The 19,077-nt window shown below is 42.6% G+C and overlaps 1 protein-coding gene across 2 annotated transcripts in view; it reads right to left on the bottom strand.

Moving 5' to 3' along the window:
• The window catches only part of PRDM5 (PR/SET domain 5), a 1,215,944-nt gene that overhangs the window by 702,499 nt on the left and 494,368 nt on the right, over positions 1–19,077 (bottom strand). For both annotated transcript variants that reach the window (XM_069631172.1, XM_069631173.1), the window contains exon 9: positions 1,844–1,923. In XM_069631172.1, coding sequence (XP_069487273.1) covers positions 1,844–1,923 — 80 coding nt within the window. The remainder of the gene's footprint in view (positions 1–1,843; positions 1,924–19,077) is intronic.

The following is a 19,077-nucleotide window of genomic DNA, read 5'->3' as shown; positions in this document are numbered from 1 at the left end:
TATTTAAATTTAATAAAATATACAATTTCTAAAATAGATGCCCTCACATTGAGTGCTCTAAAGCATAATTGTATAAGTTAAACAAAAATTCCTCACAATTATACTCCATAATGAAACAAATTACATCACAGTAACATCTAATATTTTGTGCTTTAAAATAGTGAATTAAAACACCATTTACGCCAGTCTAAATACTATTGACATTCAAGTAAAAAAATAGCCGAAATCATTGACTCTATCCTGATTACAGAGGCAGTTACTAGATGTTTCTTTAGGGTCCCACCTCATTCTGTCCTTCAAGGTTAAAAGGTTCAACCTTGTCATAATTATAAGTCGTCAGCACAGCCCATATACAACTGAGCAAATGTCCCAGCCCCCATAAGTAAAATGTCTTGAGATGGTAAAAGAAGCAAGTGAGGGCAGCAAACACGCCATCCCAGCATTTCTCTCCAAGTCCCACCTCCTGGCTTCCTGCTTTACCATATTTACGAGATTAGATAGCGTGTAGCAAGAAGGACAGTCCTTGTATGGTATTTGTCACCTAATCAGTAACTTAATTCCCTCATTATACCAGTGATATTGAATAACTGCCAGGGATCCCGTCATTTTCCCTACCACTCTCTTTAAATGTGGGTTTATTGGTTGGCCCACACAGACTGTAAAACAGTAACTAGCCAACATTATTTGAGCCTCTGCCTCAAATGATGGAACCCCCAGTTCCAACCGCAAAGCACTATTTAGTGCACCTTGTGGGAGGCCCACTATTTTTTCATTATTCTGTTCTGAAGTTTCTCCAAAATGTAGCAATTGACAAAGTCCCAGATCTCGTTCCCATTCCCATAGGTCATCAGAGTGCAAACATTGGCTTTGTACACCACCAAACACTTATCAAACATGTGTCTGCCATACATAAAATCTAAGCAGGCCGCCCAACCTGGCTCAGGCCTTCTCCGCAATGGCTGCACCATGCCTTGTCCATTGCCCATTCTTGGTGAACAATATACCAAGATAGCAAATATTATTTCTATTGTCATTATTGTTTCTGTTGCTAGGAACGTGTTTTATTACAGAACTGAATGAGTCAAATGAGCTTAGAAAAAATAGAAGTTAGAAAACCTAGATTACTAAAGATTGGATTTCATTGTGTTACTAGTGTTTTCAAACTATAGTTACTATCATAATGATTCATATTAGTACTACCAGTAATAATAATAATAATAACAATAATAATACTAATAATGCCACTGACCCCCAGATGAAGATCAGTGTGTGAAGCACTCTGTACTGAGACCTGTGGTCAACCTACTGGCCAGAGGTTCAAATCCCAGCAGTGCAGGTCCAGTGTATTAGCTGTCCAAGGATCACCAACTGTGCACACGAAGTGCTAAGGACGAGTATGCTAGCCCTTTTTGCATAGACTTGATTGAAGCGAAGCAGGTAAGGGGTTAAACGAAGTAAAAATAGCACCTGTTTTTAAAAGGGCTACAACTGTAGTAACAAGCTCTATTGTCATTTTTAATGTGAAATACAAATGATAAAAACACAACTGCCTGTCTTCATATCCTGAGGCCTCCAAGTTTAGTGTACAAAGCCACAGTCCCACCAAGATGTCATGAAAAACGTGAATTCACTTTTAGAATCAAGGTACATAGCTGTATTTTGTGTGGATATTCTGAAAACAGGCAACATATTTGGTTCTTTGAATGCAATTGCAGACCATAAAAAGCCACAATCCCACCACGGCCATAACAAGCCTGCATTTGTGTATAATCCCAACATCCAGATGGCCACTATGTGGAGTGGTTCAAACCTCCTGCTGTACACTACAGTGCATTCTACTCACCTTTCGATGCTCCCTAAGGTTTGCTGAGGAAGAACACTTCTTATTGCAAACGGTGCACAGCAGCCGTTTCCTCGAATTCCCTAAAAGAGGAACAGAACGTCATCAAAAACTTGATTACCAAAGGGCAGAACAATCCCTCACCTGTTATTGCGGGGCGATTGATTTTCAACACAATATTGGACTGCTCAGCTCTTCACCCCTTTGATTTACAATAAGGAAGATATGATTGGAGCATAGGAGTAAGATCGAAAAACCATGTGATCAATAGCCTACCTCACTCGAGTGTTAGAGCAGTTACAATATGTAATCATACAAGGTTACATTAAGCATGGCCCACATAATTCTATTGTACGTTGTCAACTTGTGTCTTACATTGATTTATGGCTGTTTTAGTTCTGCTTTTCAGAAATATTGTATTCACTACTCAATGTATCCAAGTCATTCTTGAGTATAGCGATTTCTGGCAAGATGACCAAAGCTCAAGGTAAGGATCTCCTGGCAGCAGAGGCAGGGGCGTTGCTAGGAGGGGGATAAGGGGGGTATAGTCCCTGATCTTTTGGTTGTAGCCCCGGATAGAATCTCAGGAGCTACAGCCAAAAGACTAGCTAGCCCCCAGTCCCAACAGTTCCGACATCAGCTTAGCCCCGGGTTTTTTTCCAGACCTAGCAACTCCCCTGAGCAGAGGGCTGACACTTTCGAACTCGGGTTCATCAATTAGGGAATTAGTGTTCCGTGAATGGCACTTCGAAGGAAGGCTAATATCCAATATAACAACATTGCAAGCACATCAGGGACAACCACATATGGCCAAGGTTGCAGGAAGAGAGGCACACATCCCTGATTCTAAACATAGGTTTGCAATCACTGGCAGGGACAGGCTTTAGGTGAAAGGGACCTGCAGTCAGCTGTTCCATGTAAATGTAAGTACTGGATGTCTTTCCGAGACCTATGTATGAAGGAGGCTGGCATCTGCGCCCTCGTCGTATGTAGCAGGTAAGCATATATGCAGTGATGGGAAAATAAATGGACTGTCACTTTAAATGCTATTTTTACAATTTGCCCTCCATTTCAAATATAAAACATATAAATACGTTTGCATCCAAAGTGTGATCATTTCTCTTTGGGACACAGAAATCCGCTCTTTCAGCAATTTCCCCTACACCTGGCTTCTGAGGTGATGGGAGGGACGTCATTTGGGGGTCGCAACTGCGACCCCTCATGCGACCCCTGAGACGTCCCCTTGCTATCCCTAAAAAAAAAAAAAAAAATATATATATATATATATATATATATATATATATATATATATATATATATATATAAACATATTTTTTATTTTAATGCAGGCTCCTGGCCTGTGGCCAGTGCCATGTGGCTCTTTGCTTCTGGTGTGGCTGGCTTTCTTTTCAGGCCTCTTAAAAACACACAAGTCTAACATTTTCAGCAGTGACCCTAACCAACAAAGAATAGGAATACCAAATAATGTGTCTTTCTGGAATTCTATACAATAATTGCTAGACTCATTTAAGGTTTATTTCAGGCACACTTCAAGGGATGAGTCACTGATTTAGTCTGTTCTTAAACCTCAACTCAGTATTTCATCCTTCTGAGCTCGATAAATTAATACCAACACAGGTTGGGTGATATTGTATGTATATTTTTTCTATATAAAGTGCTTAAGCGTAATTGCTAAATAATAACACATCATTATCATTTGGCTATGGACATCTGCTTCCATTCACAGTAATGTGGTATTATCGGTATATGCACACTGATCTTAACGATACATATGGTGATCCATTCTTGTACGAAATGTATATCACATTCTAGTGATATCCTAACCCTATTTTTCGTAGTGTACTTAAGAACAATGCAATGTGATGCCACTACCTACTTTGTTAAGGGGTGAAAGATCGTGTTCCATAGCTCCCCGTGATATCACTTCGGGAGGGATCAAATTACACCACTTCCTGTGATGTCATTAGAGGTCAAGGGTCGTGTGATTTCACTTTCACTACCCCCGGCATTTTGGTGAAATGACGTCCCTGGTGATGGCATGCCAGGCACAACACAAAAAGCTGCAGTGATACTATAAGTCAAAGTGCATCCTGTTGTGAAGAGGAATACAAATCCATCTGTAGCAGTCACTCCCGCATCTGCCACCATTGTTTTATTCTGAAAATGAATCTGGCCATGCATGCCATTTTGGGCAGGCAGACTCACTTTTGCGAATCAACACAATTGAGAGAATGAACGTCTTTTCTCCATTTCTTTGTCTTATATGAACTGCCATTGAAGAGTGACTGAGAATGCTTGTCTATATTCGTAGAGTTCTGTTCTAAAGTAAATTACATTTGTAGGGTTGGTGTTTTTCCAGTTTGAACCTTTACAAATTGTTCACGTGCAACAAACAGACTCTTCTGGCATCTGGACCATGCTAGCGTAGGACACCACCTTCTGCCACAACATGGTTGGGGTGATGCCCGAAGAGCCCGACCATCTGTGCAGTCCACTGCACTTGACCTTCCCCTGCACCCGTATCTTCGCCTTCCAGCTTGGCTGGCCACATGAGATTTCAAGTGACCGAATGGCCAGACTCTTCCTAGGACACCTCCTTCTGCCTCCAATACAGTCGGGCTGCCTCAGAGGAGTCCATTCAACTGGGTGGTACTCCGCACTCAGCACTCCCCTGCACCCGAACATCCGGGAGTCAAGTCCTAAAAAGTAAAGTGGGGGGACTCATCAACAAACGCCATGGGATGTAACGTAGCCAGAAATTAGCATATCAAGGTGAAATATGCACATTTCATTAAATTGGCTTTTCATAACCACCCAAATTGACCAGGACGAATGGCATTTGCCTTTCATAAAATTAACACACACACAAAATCAAGAGAGCATTTTTTCTTCTAATAGTGTTTTTGAAAACTTTAAAAAGTTGTGCATGTGTGAAACTCCAAGACCCAATAATTTCTTTTTCCCTGGGACATTTCACCTTTAGTTGTTTGTTATTTTTCCTAGTGCAATGGTGAAGTGTCCGGCCTACAGACCTGACGAAGGTGGTTTGATCCCAGAGGTTGGCTTTAATTCCTAAATTCGAAGAGGCTATTCAATGTTTCTCATTTCAGCTGGGGGGACTGAGTCCACCCTCTGAATAAAGTAGGTGGACTGCATCCCCCGCATGTACTTTGGACTTCAGCTCTGCGAACATCCACCTTCCAGTCGAGAGCTGTGTGAAGGAGACACCTCTGCTGCCGCTCCAATGTCGCAGACCATGACATTCTTCATGTAACCTAAACGTTCACTCCTTAAAATGATCACCTCCGAGGGCATCGCTGTCCTGTGTGTCCCATTAAAGGGCAACACATTTAAGGGCCATAACCCCTTCTTATTTACTCCTGTTTGCATCATGTGTGCTCATTGACATTTGCATGTATTCCTTTCATGATGTTTTTTCATTTTCTTTCTACCAGTCACAACCTATTCTAAACTAAACCGTACTCTTATAACAAATGTGTTCTATCATCCCTTTGCCTTTATTCATCCCAATCTTCTGTTCAACTCGCCCGGCCCCTACTCATTTACCTCACTCTCCTTCAAATCACATTTACCCTCCTATGTATTGTTCTCCAACCCCGGTTATGTCTGTTGGTGTTAGGAATGCAATCTCCATCTGTAACAAATCACACTCCACTCTCGACTTTTACTTCCATCTCAACTTCCAATTTCTGTGTCCAACTGAAACCTGTCTCACTGCCCAAACCACTTCTGTCTCTCCTTACTCTCCTCCATATTGTCTACATTTTCTCACACCCCTCAGTTCACCTGCTAAGGTGGCAACACTGGCATCCTCTAGCACTCTTGTTGGGCTGCTTACCCCTCCTTTGAATACGATTTCTATGCCTTCTCCAAACCACACGCACTTACGTTTTCCACTATCTACTTCCCTTCAGGACCTATCACACTTTTCATGATTACCTGGACCTAATTCTTTCTATTCGTCTTCCCTGCTCTTCCATCTTTTTCTTGCTAGACGACTTTAACCTCCATCTTTGTACTACCCAATCATCCTCACTTCTCCTACGCCTTCACAACCTGTTTTCTCTTTCTCAACTCTCTGCTGTTTCCTCTCGCATTTCTGCCTCTTCCCTAGATGTAATTGTCTCCTCACTTCCCTTTGACACCGCCCTCTCCTCTCATCCTATCTATTCCTTGAATCATTTTCTCCATCCTTATCTTTTTCTTTACCCCCCCTCACTTGCACTTGTCCTCCTTCCTTCACCTCTTTTTCTGATGGGATTTACACCATTTCTCCTCCCTCTCCTCCATTCTTTCATCTCCTCCATACTTTTCTACTCTCCCCCTGAATCAAGCTTCTTTTAGTCTTCCCAATTTTCTCTCGGTTACCCTTGACCTTTACCCCCTCCATCCCTTTCTCCCCTCTTGCAAGCCCCCACAACCTCGGCAGTCTCCTGACCTTCATTCCATCCAATCTTCACTGCGCAGAGTAAAATGACATTGCCAGAAAATTCTAGTTCCCTCTGACCTCGATGCTCCAATAGCACCACACTTGTCTTATGACTCATCAATCCTTAGCACCAAAAAGATACATTCTCTCCACTCTTATCCTAACTCCCCCAACACCCTGTTGTCTCTTTCAAGTAATCATCATAATGCATTATTCTCTGCTCCTGACACTTCTACTACTTCTGAGCTTTCCTCAACTGACTGTTATGACTTCTTCACCTCAAAGGTCTCCTGCAAATGCACCTCTTTATCGCTTCCCCCTCAACCACCTTCACTTCCATCTGCTCCTTCCTCTCCTCTCTCCACATCCTTTTCAGCCTTCTGTATCCACTGTGATTTAGACACTATCTCCATTCTTGCTTATTCCCACCCCACCACCTCCCCCTTGATCCATTTCCCACCACTCCCATCCAATTAATCTATCCCTCATTGATCGCTCCTCCCTTATTAATCTCTTCTTGTCTTCTTCGACTTTCCCTGCATCTTTTTTGTGCTTCTATCATCCCAATTCTCAAGAAGCCTTTTCTTGGCCTCTCACTGATTTCTAATTTCGGACCCATTTCCCTCCTTCCGATTCTTTCCAAACTCATATTAAGAGTTGTTTACTCCCCTTTTTCGGCATACTTAAATCTGCACTCCTTTCTTCCTTTAACTTGAACAAGCATCAGCCCTGCTCACTCAACAAAAATAGCATGTATTCATGTTACTAATTCTTACCTCTCTCAGTACAACAAAACCTCTTCTATCCTCATCCTTCTAGGCCTTCCTGCAGCTTTTTACACTGTTGATCACCCTGTTCTGCTTTCAGCACTCACTGCTTTGGGATTTTCTGGCTCCATTACTCACTGGTTACTCTCATATCGCTCCGATCGAATTGCCCAATTCATTCTCCTGGGTCAAACCTACTCCCGTCATTATCTTTACTGTGGGGTATCACAAAGCACTGTACTTGGTACTTTGCTTGTCTCCATTTATACTCTTCCTCTTTTTTCTCTTGAGTATTTCAATCTCTCATCTCACTTCTATGCTGATGACTCCCAGATTATCTTTTCTATTCTTTTTCCTATTCTCTTTATTCCTTGGTCTATGCTTGTCTTTCAGCTGTTCATCGCTATATGTTATCTTGCTTCCTACATCTTAATCCCTCTAAAATGGAGATCCTCTTCGTACCACCATCTACTCCTTCCATCCCTATCTCAGGCCTTTTCTCCTCCCACCCCTCATTGCTTACCTTTTTTCTCCTCTGCACATAACCTCGCTGTTAGCGTTCACTCTTCACTGTCTTTCTCTTCACATCTCTTCGACCTCCTGAATCTGCAGCTTTCCTCTTCCCAACATTTATTGGATTCATCCCTTCACATTTTTTCACACTGAAAAAACTCTTTTACATTCTCTGTTTTCCTCTGCCTCGATTAACACTTGGCTCTTTTCATGGGCCTGCCCTCCTCACACATTACCCCTTTCGGTACAGGCTTCAACCCCAGTCTTGGCCTATATTTTCTTACTGTGGCATGGCATATGATGTGGCTGAACTGGCCTACTTCGGTGCAGCCAGTCTGGTTGTCTTTTTATTTGTTCTCATGGCATTTGTACTGAGTATTAATGCTAAAGCACACATGATAGGTCTTATTATGTGGCTGGGCTGGCCTACTTAGGAGCAGCCAGGTGGTTGTATTTTCATTTTTGTGTCATGGCCGTTTGACTGGATATCAATGGTAAAGCAAACATGATAAGTCTTAGTGAATTGCTGGCTGGCCTACTTTGGTGTTGCCAGTATGGCTTTATTTTCTTAATGTTGCATAGCTTTTTTCACTGGCCATCAATGATGAAGCAAACATAACTATAATTATGTTGCTGGACTAATGTACTTTGGTACAGCCAATGCGGCTATATGCTCTGACTGTGGCAAAGCATTTTCAACATAGCATCAATGGAAAATCAGACATAGATGTTAATTCCTGACAAGATTGGCCTATGTTTTCTTAATGTGGCCTGGCATTTTTTACTGGGCATCAAGAGTAAAGCAAACATGATAAGTGTTAATACATGGCGAGACTGTCCTACCTTGGTGCCACCAGTCTGGCTATGTCTTTCTACTGGGCACAGAGGATAAGCCAACAGTGTAAGTGTTCATACAAGTGTGGGGATGTTTTCTTATTTTGGCATTGCATCTTTACTGGCAAAGCATGCAGGAGTAAGTGCTTACATGGCATTATGTGAAAAGCCAACATGTACTGGAATATTTTGACAGAGCCAGCATGGACATGTTTTCTTATAGTATCATCACTGGCATTATGTGAAAAGCCAACATGAGTATGGTCTTCTATCTGAAAACCTGATTTCATTGGTGCAGCCAGCATGGAAATGTATGGGAATATTTTGTCAGAAAAGGCATCATAAAAATGTTTTGGAAAATGCTCCTGTGCACTGTTTGGGAAGTGCATCTACTGGATCTAAACGTGAGTTACATTACAAAACTGACTGAAAACTCTTTAGCGTTTTACTCAATTTCTCACTTAAATGTTACTCATTTTAACCAATTATTGAAAACCTTTTCTCAGGGGGAGAACCCCACTCCCTGAATCTCCCTTTGCTGTTTCAGGCTCCCTCGCTTTGCTCTGTTGCCGTCAGAAATCTATGCACACGTGCTCCCAGGGGTTGTCATACACAGAAAAACATACCCATACACCATGAAACACTCTAAACCTGGGATTGTAGACTCCCGATTCATTAAAAGGTTTTCCACACAAAGACGGAGAGCGACGTTCCTTACGTGTTGGGTGTTGCCATGGCAATGGTGAAAACCCCTGTATGTGCAACGTCACATGGCCGGAGCGAGGAGGCACGTCCCACCAAGTCACATGACACAGAGAACTTAAAGACCACCTAGTCCAGTACTCCGGTGCTTCTGATTCAAGTTGCTTCCTGATTTCTTGTTGTGTTTGCTGCTTTTGGAATACTTGCTGCTGACCCGTGTTTGTATTCCTGGACTCCGTTTTCTGCCTGACCCCTTCATCTGATACTTCTGACTCTGTCTCCACGGTAAACTGACCTTGCCTGCCTAACGGATTCCTCTGCCTCATTGTTTGGATATTTTACTGCTCACCCAACGCTGATCTCTGATACGTCCCCAGACTTCTTTGCCTCTGACTTTGTCTTTGGAACTGTACGCACGTTAACAAATACGTTTTGTTTCTCCAATCCAGCGTTGTAATGCACAGCTGTCAATTCTTGGGACCCCTCTGTGCTACTGCATTTCCTTGTGCATGGACTAGAGACGCTTGCTGATAGTGCACCAGCTCAAACTTTCAGGCATCCTTGTACCGTCGGGTTAGGTTCTGTTCTTTGTTTTCTGCTCCTGGATTGCCTTGGACTTCTCAGAACTCCCTGCTGCTCCAGTTGCCATACTCCTGGTAAGACTCACTCCTCATTACCATTATTATAGATTCCAACCCACTCGGAGGTACAAGGGGACACTACTGTTCTATAACCACGCCTACTGCTGCCACCATTTATCTGATAAGGAATCCTCTTCCTGTTTCAAGGTTAGCCCTTACCCGTTCCTGTGTTCTATACTTCTGATACATTAACCTGTAATACTGATCATGGTTTTTTCCTGTTTTACAGCCGGCCGTGTCGTGGTGTGTGTCTCCCATTCTTTCACTTAATAGATCCTTCTGGTTGTTGATATCACACAACAGAGGGGTACATTGGTAGAACAAAGTTGTCGTCAACTTTAACGAGTCCTTCTGCCTTCTCCCAGATTCCGACGGCTCCTGATTCCTCCAAATGCGCTGAGAGGCAGCTCAGGTGGTGAGTCCTAACAGTCACTGCAGCATACGTGTGGGAAATATTTACGCCTCTCCAATTAAAATAGTCACCAGCCGGCAGTGGAATCAGCAGATATTTTTCAGCTAAGTTAATATAGTCAAATTAGCCTCAGTTGCCAATCTATTTTTTGTGCAGCCGACAACCACATCCCTGTATATGAACGAAGTTAACAGGGAACATTTCCCCAATCCCTTTTAAACAGGTTTCTGACAAAACTGAAAATATCCTCCATAGTAGTAAACAATTAATGTCAGTTGACCCAACATTGCACCAGGGGAAGTAATGCATGGAGTGTGGGAAGACACACATCACTGTTGATACTGCTTCAGTTTATGAAGAGGCCATGCCCACATACTATATTTTACAAGCTGTTAATTTCACCATGTCCCCACACATGATGGGGTTCTCGGGGCTGCCACCCACGTTTATTGGTCACTGTTGGAACTGTTGTATAACCAACATATCAAGGATCAAGTGTTTGTTCTGTGCTCATAGGAACATCGAGTCAATAATGCTGCTGCCCATGGAGACACTTAATCTTGCATTCAGGGGTGGTCAGAACTAGGCTGGCCTTTCAAGATCCTCAGGTTGCAAGTGAGACAAAGGTCCCATATCTTGAATTGAACCTTCTTGAGGTGGGCATGGCTTCCAGGATTCAAAGGGATACAATGTCCTTGTAATTTTCATCTTTTCTATTTATCAAGTAAATCTCTCCTCTGTTAATATTATGTTCTCTAAATGGACACTCAAACAAACCAGAATGAAGGGCGACCCAATCCTCCATATCTTTGATTTGTAGGAATTACATAACCCTTTACCCACCAACCCTTGACCAGATTAGCGGATGTACTGGGACCCATAATTTACTTGCTTACTCTTAACTTTGAGATTAATTAGAATTAAACCTAATTACTCCTCCATAGAATCTCCCCCAAAATGAGAGAAATGCAGAAAAATTCAAAGTCAATTACTCCGATTTGGGATGGGCATCAGGACCAACGTTTCTTGGAGCATTATCATATTTGACCACCTCCACAAATACTTGCCAGACATAGGGCCTCATTATGACCCTGCCGGTCCGGAAAGAACGGTGGTGGTAAAACCGCCACCACCGTTCTTTCCAGACTGGCTGATTAAGAGTCCTGCAGGCGGGAGGTGTCACTTCCGCCAGGTCTGACCTGGCGGGTTTAACACCACCTTCCTGCAGGCAGACATGGAAACACTGGCTCTGTCATAGACGGAACCAGTGTTTCCATGGTCCCCATCCCCATGGAGTCCTATGGGGCTCCATGGGAATGGGGACTTGCACAATTCCGCCTCTGGAATTCCCGGGTCACCGGGGTCGTAATGCCCCAGTAATTCCGGGAATCACAGAGACGGAATGGTAATACGAGTCCGGCGGTAACCTGCCCGTTTTTCCAGCTCGGTTACCGCCAGACTCGTAATGAGGCCCATAGTGCCCAGCTTCCAGCAGACCCCTGAAATGTTTGTCTATATTAAACATTTGTTAGGGGAGTTAGAGTGGCAGCTCTATAGTAGCACCCTAACAAGATCACTGATCTCATGAAGAGAAAGATTAAGAGCGTTTATAGAGAGAGGTCAGTTTGAGATCCGATTGATTTCAATTTGTCGAGCAGACCTTTCTATATATACACATCAAGGGGAAAAATAGGCTAAAAACAATATCTAGATATGGTGTATCTTTTTAATGTAAATAGCTTAATGTAAATCTGGGATTAATGATTTTACTATTGAATTGTTATACCTCTAGATGGTATCCAGAGGTAAACTCTTGTGCATGTTGCCCATTATGCCCAGCATCAATAGAAAATCTGGAGCACTATCTATTCATTTGATTAGGGTTTTCAGCGTGTAGGAAGCTGGCTTAGACCAATGTCTGTCACTTAACGGCATCTATCACAGAAGTGAAATGCTCCTTCTATGTCGAAACAAGTGACAACCGGTCAGTGGTGTTTGTGAGTGCAATTTATTCTAGACTTGCATGGAATAGTAAAAGACTAGGGACATGGCATCCCTTTGCATAAAAATAATTGGACTATCATGATGAAAATTGAAATAGATCAATTTTTCATTAATCCTGCCATTACCATTGCAATGCAATTAAATTACCTATATGACTTTAAAAGTTATTTATCTTAATGTAGTTCCTATACAATGTTATGCGTGATTTTATTTATTTTTATTTTGTATTTGTATTTTTATATTTAAAACAATGGAATAATTGAGGTTGAGTAGTTTCATGTATCTTTTTTGCAAACAGTTGCTCGTGTGTCTAGAAGGTGTCTTGGTCCCATGCTAAATGGCTGCAATTGGCAGGGATGAGCTGCCTCATTAATGCACTCAAGCGATCCTTAGAGGATGGAAGTACTTAAACAACAAAGTAGCAGCATGATGCAAACTCAAATTGTCTAATTCTGTTTCTACATTAAGCCATGCAAGTATGTTATATGCTACTATTGCAATTCCATTTCCCCTGGAAGCTCATGTTAATATAAGTCATGACATCCTGCTCCCCACCTGAACTTCATTCTAGGCACTCCACTAGCTTGCCTCCTCAGTACTCTTCTCTGACAGGGGAGCTGAAATAGAGATTCCCTACCTTAGCAAGCCAAGAGCCATCACAGGATAACTCCCTTCCTTGAAGGCTGAACATACAGGAACTTTCCAATAGTGACCATACCACTTCCTTCTGCCCTGCTCTAGTGGGATGCATGTCATGCCAACACCCACCGTTTGCACATTGGGGAGGAATGTCAGCATCAGCCACCCCCCAAGCAGGCCTCTGTGTATCTCAGCTGCAGTAAGGTATGCAAAGTTCTCTCGATTTTCATGTTCACAACAGCACAGGGAATGCACAATAAAACAATGAAAAAAATGAAGAGAACTCGCACAAAAGAGGCCCATTGTGCATAGTTGCACTAGGAAATCTCCAGACTTCCCTGTAGCCCAGACTGCCAATTGACCTTACCTACCAAATCCATGTTTAGTACACAAACAATAGAAGATTGAGCGACTAGAGATCATTCTATAAACAGGAAAACGATGCTACCTTTCTACAATAGGCATACACTGTGCAGAGACGGTAAACAGGGTGACTTAAGAGTTTAATTTTTAAGCAAGGTATAAGCTAATATTCTGTCTGACCTCTGCACACAAGAATGGTTTGCAGAAGTCATTAATGTGGCAATATATTTTAAAGTTAGAATGGGGGTTGTAGTATCCTTCCTTTTGGTGTCGTACATTTTTAATGAACGTGTGTTATGTGGGTGAAAACTGGTGCCCCAGGGACCTTTCTTTTCACTTTTCTTTTTTTAATTGTCCCCCTCTTCCATCTAATGGAAGCGGGGAATCCCCCAATCTCCTGACCCCATTTACACCAACTAAAGGGAGCCGGGGACACCCCTGCAACCAACGCTCCCCCTAGTAGCAGCAATGTGGGTCAGGATTTTTTAGTCACTGTGATTGTACTATCCCACTTAAATAATACAATGTTTTATAGACCCCACTTGGGCAGCACAAAAATCAAATGATAACTCAATTCTGAAATATGGTACAAAAACCTTTAAGAAACAAATCATGCAAAAGAAGAGTGAATCTATCAAGGGAAGTATATAAATACTAGAATACTAATTAATGTGAGCATGAAAAATCGCATCTTGTTTTACTACTGTATTTGAATGCTTTACATAAAGCCAACACAATAAACAGTGTGATAAGGTCAAAAGAGAAATCATTGTTTGGGAAAGATCTATAACGTGAGGAAGAATGTTTGAAGTTATACATGTCAGATACGCAGAACTGGGAGTAGGCATGCTGCCAGAGGCCTGTGGCATTTGTTCTACTCTTTCCTGTCTAGGACCCCTTTCACTCAAATGGCCCATATGAACAAAAAGAGCAGACAAAGGGCTCAGCATTGCAACCAGATTGTGAGAAGGCAAGCTTTTTCATAGAAGACACAGCTGAAATACGCAGTGTGATAAGATAATATTTCAAGGATTACAATATTTTTTTGAGGCAAAGTCTGTCAGTCCAGAAAAAGTAGACACCCCTCGATCGTAAGGCAATGTATTTTGTTGGCCGAAGACCAACAGCCTCATGTGTTTAGTATTAGAAATATATAGCCATAAGCTTGACTAAAGTGCAGCCATTTTAAAGGTGATTGAAATCGCCATTTTGTTTTCTCTAACGTTGCTTTTTGCTTTCTGTTAAAACTGCTTTGCTGAAATATTATTCTGCTCCACTGGTGCATAATGCAAGGCCGCGAGAGGTATGTTGAAACATAACACAGTAAATGCCCGGTCTCCTCCCTCGCATATCCTTGGAAGTAAGCAGCAAGGCATCCTAATCAGTCCACAGGTGCCAGCTAGTCTCGAAAACACAGTAGAAATGCTAGAAGCGAACATTAAATGACTTGAATTATGGTCTTCTTTGCAGCCCCCCTTTCCTGAGCCCTGTAGAGCCCTGGATAGCATGTTGACCCCCAGTACACGAATAGCAACTAGGAATTAGCAAGGCCTGGAATGTGTCTCTCCCCTGCTCGCAGCTTGCTTGCAAGAACAGGAGCATTGTGTTCTTTTAAACAAAGACTTGTGTCTGTAAGCTCGCGAAAATTGCAAACTGTTGCTAAATGAATGTTCGAAGGTGCCATACTCGTCACCATTGTCAATCATCATGCCCAATTCAAAGGAAATGTATTAGGGGTGGTAATGGATGTGTCACTACTGATTACAAGATGCTTGATTTGTATATATGTAACTGTTGTATGATTCTCTGTTCTCTTGCATCCCCCGGGGTCTGGAAAACACACGTCGCAGTGCGTGCTACCCAGTTGGCCAACTGAGTCTATTTGCTTTGCAATAAACCCTAGATTTTGGGAATACAACCTCGTGTCTGGAGTATCAGTTCATGTGTGGTGATTGTGCCTTGTTTCCATATGCGAGGGTCCCTCATGGGTCCCTTCACAATGGCACCTGAATAGGGACCCTCCTCCCCTTGTTCCATCGTGTACGTTGTAAAATAAGGAAGGTGGAGAGAACAGCGAGGACGGGACGATCGAGCCGGGATCAAGAGGTGTTCGGGGCGCCCCTGCGAAAGCGATGAGACTCCTTTGCAGATCTGCACATAACTGATCCCTGATCGATGTGTCCGGCCAGAGAACAAGGAGGCGAGGGTCCCGAAACGAGGCAGAGTGAGCCAAGATACGCAGACACGTCATCATTGGTTGCGTCAGTATACGGACAAATTGCATCTTAAGAGACGATTTGACTGATCAGGTGAGTCGTGCCCCGATTCAAAGTAATCCTGATATTGGTTGAGAGTTAATTTTGTAAAATCAAACACCCAGTGTAAGGTTGATTAGCCGAGGGCAAGGTTAAAACATGCCTGGGGTATTTTCCACCTTAGCGGGATTTTTCCTCTGCGGTAGACAATCTTTGAAAACTGGCCAGGTTGCGCCACCCGTGGGAACGCCGGCGTATGAGATGCATGTGAAATATGGTGTGGGAGCGATAATGTTTTGTGAGACCGGGCATAGGCAAACCAGAAAACAGGACGATTTTCAGTGGCTGAATCATGGGAGTTTTGAGATGACGAGAATAGATAACTTGTAGAAGGTGTTGATGAAAAAGAAAACACGTCCTGCAGCATTTGATGTCCTTAGGGACTGGAGAAGGGAAGCTATGCTTCATTGAAGAAGTAGAGAGAAACATGCGTGCAGGCATAAGTCGAAAGCAGAGAGAGTGAAAGAAAAGGAGGAGGAGGAGTGGAATGATAGTTTGAGAAAATCAAATAGATGTGATCAGTTGAGTATAGAAAAAATATACCCACAACGAGAATTGCATTCATCAGATGAATTGATAAATAAAATATTGACTAATACAAAGCGAGGCCCAAGGGAAGAGACTAAAAAGACCGTTTCAGTAACTATTGCTCAGCCCTCTCCAGTTGCTCAACCCCTCCCAACTGACCAAATCCCAGCACATCCACAGACCACACAGTCAGCGCCTCCCATTAGCCAGTGAGTACTGCAACAGACACTTCCTGTTCCCGTTGTCCCATCTGCACCTCCCTCCCTAGAGATCGTTTCTGTCCCATCTGCTCCTCCTGTAATTGAACTTGAACTTGAAACAAGAGAAGGGGCCGGACAAAGTGGATGTGCAAGAGTGACCCGTAATGCGATCAGCAAGGAGAGAAGACGGGAGCTGCAAGAGCAGGCAGAAATGTATACAAACGGGAATGATGAAATGTCAGCGCTAGATTCGATGTATGACTTCAGGAGGAGCAATGAAAAACAGGTAGTGTTGGAATGCATGGGGGAATATTTAGTGGCAAGATGGAAACAGTTAATTGGGAGGCTACCGCCACAACGATTGTTGGATTTGAATGCATTAGCACGTTGTAGAGATAGAGATGAAGAAATAAGGGAACATGTAGACCGACTTTTTGAATTTAAGAATTAACTTGATGATAAATATGCTGAAATGTTTGCCACACCTTGGTATAGGATTAAAGATACTAGGAGAGATATGAAGGAAGCGGTAGAGCCCTCTATGCAGCGGCGATTTTTGCCATCGTCAAGACAGACAGGCAATAAATTAAAAGTATGCATACGGCGTTAAAATGGATTTCAGATCCTAGTATCCCCACAATTGAAATACATGAGATATTTGATGAATACCCCTTGCCCATGAAAAGAAAAGCATTAGTTACAATGGTTGAATATTTGATAGACAAAGATATAGCTGAAAAGAAAGCCAGCCCCCCCCCCGAAAAGATGGCAGCATATAAGAGATCACTAGAACGTGGAACAGGGGAAACAGCCTTATCACTTGACTTGGGAATATTATTTTATATGAGAGAAGGGGGAGGAACAGTGAGTGCAGTATTTCCCATGAGAGAAGTCCCACCTACTTTTGTGCCTAAAGTAGAGATTCCTGCTGTAGGCAACCAACCAGCGCGAGTAACGGAAGCACATTATACAGCACAATGTGTGCACGTCCCCTTCTCCAGACAGGAAGTGAATAACATAAAACAGACGATTCCTGATATAAGAAAGAATCCCGCGGGATTTTATAAAGAAGTAGAGTCCTGCCTGCAATCATCCATGCTCACCATGGGTGACATAGATCTAATATTCCCAGTAATCCTACCAGCAGACATATGGAAGCAAATGAGAAAAGTGGATGATGAAACGGCCTATGGCGCCACAATGGGCACATTTAATACTGGAGGATAAGGATAAAGAGGTGGGGGGAAAGCCGGGGCCAAACATGGTAGCATTACCAGCACGAATAATACAGAAATTGAAAGAAATTGTTCCAGAGAAAAGAATTCAATGGGACAAATTGACTGCATGTGTTCAGGGCAAGGATGAGTTAGCTACAGATTATTTTAATAGATTTGAGGAAGTATTCACAGACTTTAGTTGACAGGATGCAAGCACAGAAACAGGGAAAAGACTATTTGTCGATAAGAATGTGAGAGGGTTAACACTTCCAATTCAAAACTTAATAATGACATCAGAAAGTGCATGGCAAGCAAAAACGTTGAGCGAAGTATTAAATATGGCCCAATATTATTATGAGAACAGAGTGAATACAGAGAAAGAGAAAGAGGTGAAGGATAGGGCGAATTTGAAAACAAGGGTGCTACTCCAGCAAGTGGTGGGACACAATAGAGGGAGAGGAAATGCACAAGGCAGAAGTAATTTGAACATGCATGGAGGGCCTCTGGGATTGAATCAGTGTGCGTATTGCAGAGAAGAAGGTCACAGGCGAGCGCAATGTCCACATCTGCAAAATAGAAATGGTTATGGCCAGAGAAGACAGCATAGGGGGCATCCAGGAACAAATGGGTAGAATAGAAATAGCATGCAGCAGCACCAAAATAGCCAAGGGAATGGTACTCAAAGTCAGAACCAAGCGCAGAATCAAACTGCCTCTACTCAAAATCAGAGCCATCAAAACACGCAAAATGGAAATAGAGGGAGGGGCGGGAACATTTTTGACACCCAATCAAACGCGTATTATAATAACAGCAGCGATTACACATCGGATGATGTGTTGTTTCCCCAATAGGAGAGCCCAAGACAGGGGTCAGAACCAGTGCCTATTCCCGTGAATCAGAAAGGACCCTACGTAGAAATGAAAGTCAGGAATAGAGAGCATAGCTTTCTTGTAGATACAGGGGCACAAAAATGCTCGATAGATCATCACTTGGTTCCAGAAATACCACTGTCAGGGCAAAGAAATATTTCAGTAGGGTTTGCAGGTACCCCAGTAATAAATCCAGTGTCCCAACCAGTACCAGTAACATTAGGTCCATTCCCTGAATACTGTCCATTTCTCTTAACAGAAAACTGCGGGGAAAATCTGATAGGATTAAAACTATTGAAAAAACTGAGTGCAGTTATACACTGTACGCCAGATGGAGTATTTTTGACCATTTCACCACAGAATGTACCAGTATCTGAATTTTTGTCCAAACCTTTGCCAGGAGAATTGAGTGAAGTGCCAACTTGTATATGGGACGATGAATGACAATGATGTGGGATGCTTGAAGATAGAGCCAGTGGAAATTGCTCTGAAAGAAGGAGTAACATTACCGCGCATTCCACAGTATAAAATCTCAGCAGAAGGAGAGAAAGGATTGAAAAGTATTGTATCTGATTTGGTAAATTTGGGGGTGATTGAAGAAATTTCAGGCAGTACCTGTAACAGTCCCATTCTTCCGGTGTATAAAAAAGGAGGTAATGAGGTACCATATTGTTTCATAATTGATCTGCATGCACTAAACAAGGTAGTAGATCCTCAATTCCCATTGGTTCCAGATGTTACCACAATTTTGACAATGATACC

Source organism: Ambystoma mexicanum, chromosome 6q, assembly GCF_040938575.1.
Source record: "Ambystoma mexicanum isolate Mex_15411 chromosome 6q, UKY_AmexF1_1, whole genome shotgun sequence".
Lineage (NCBI taxonomy): Eukaryota > Metazoa > Chordata > Amphibia > Caudata > Ambystomatidae > Ambystoma > Ambystoma mexicanum.
The sequence above is the reverse complement of the archived record's forward strand: the minus strand, read 5'-3'. Positions and strand labels throughout refer to the sequence as shown.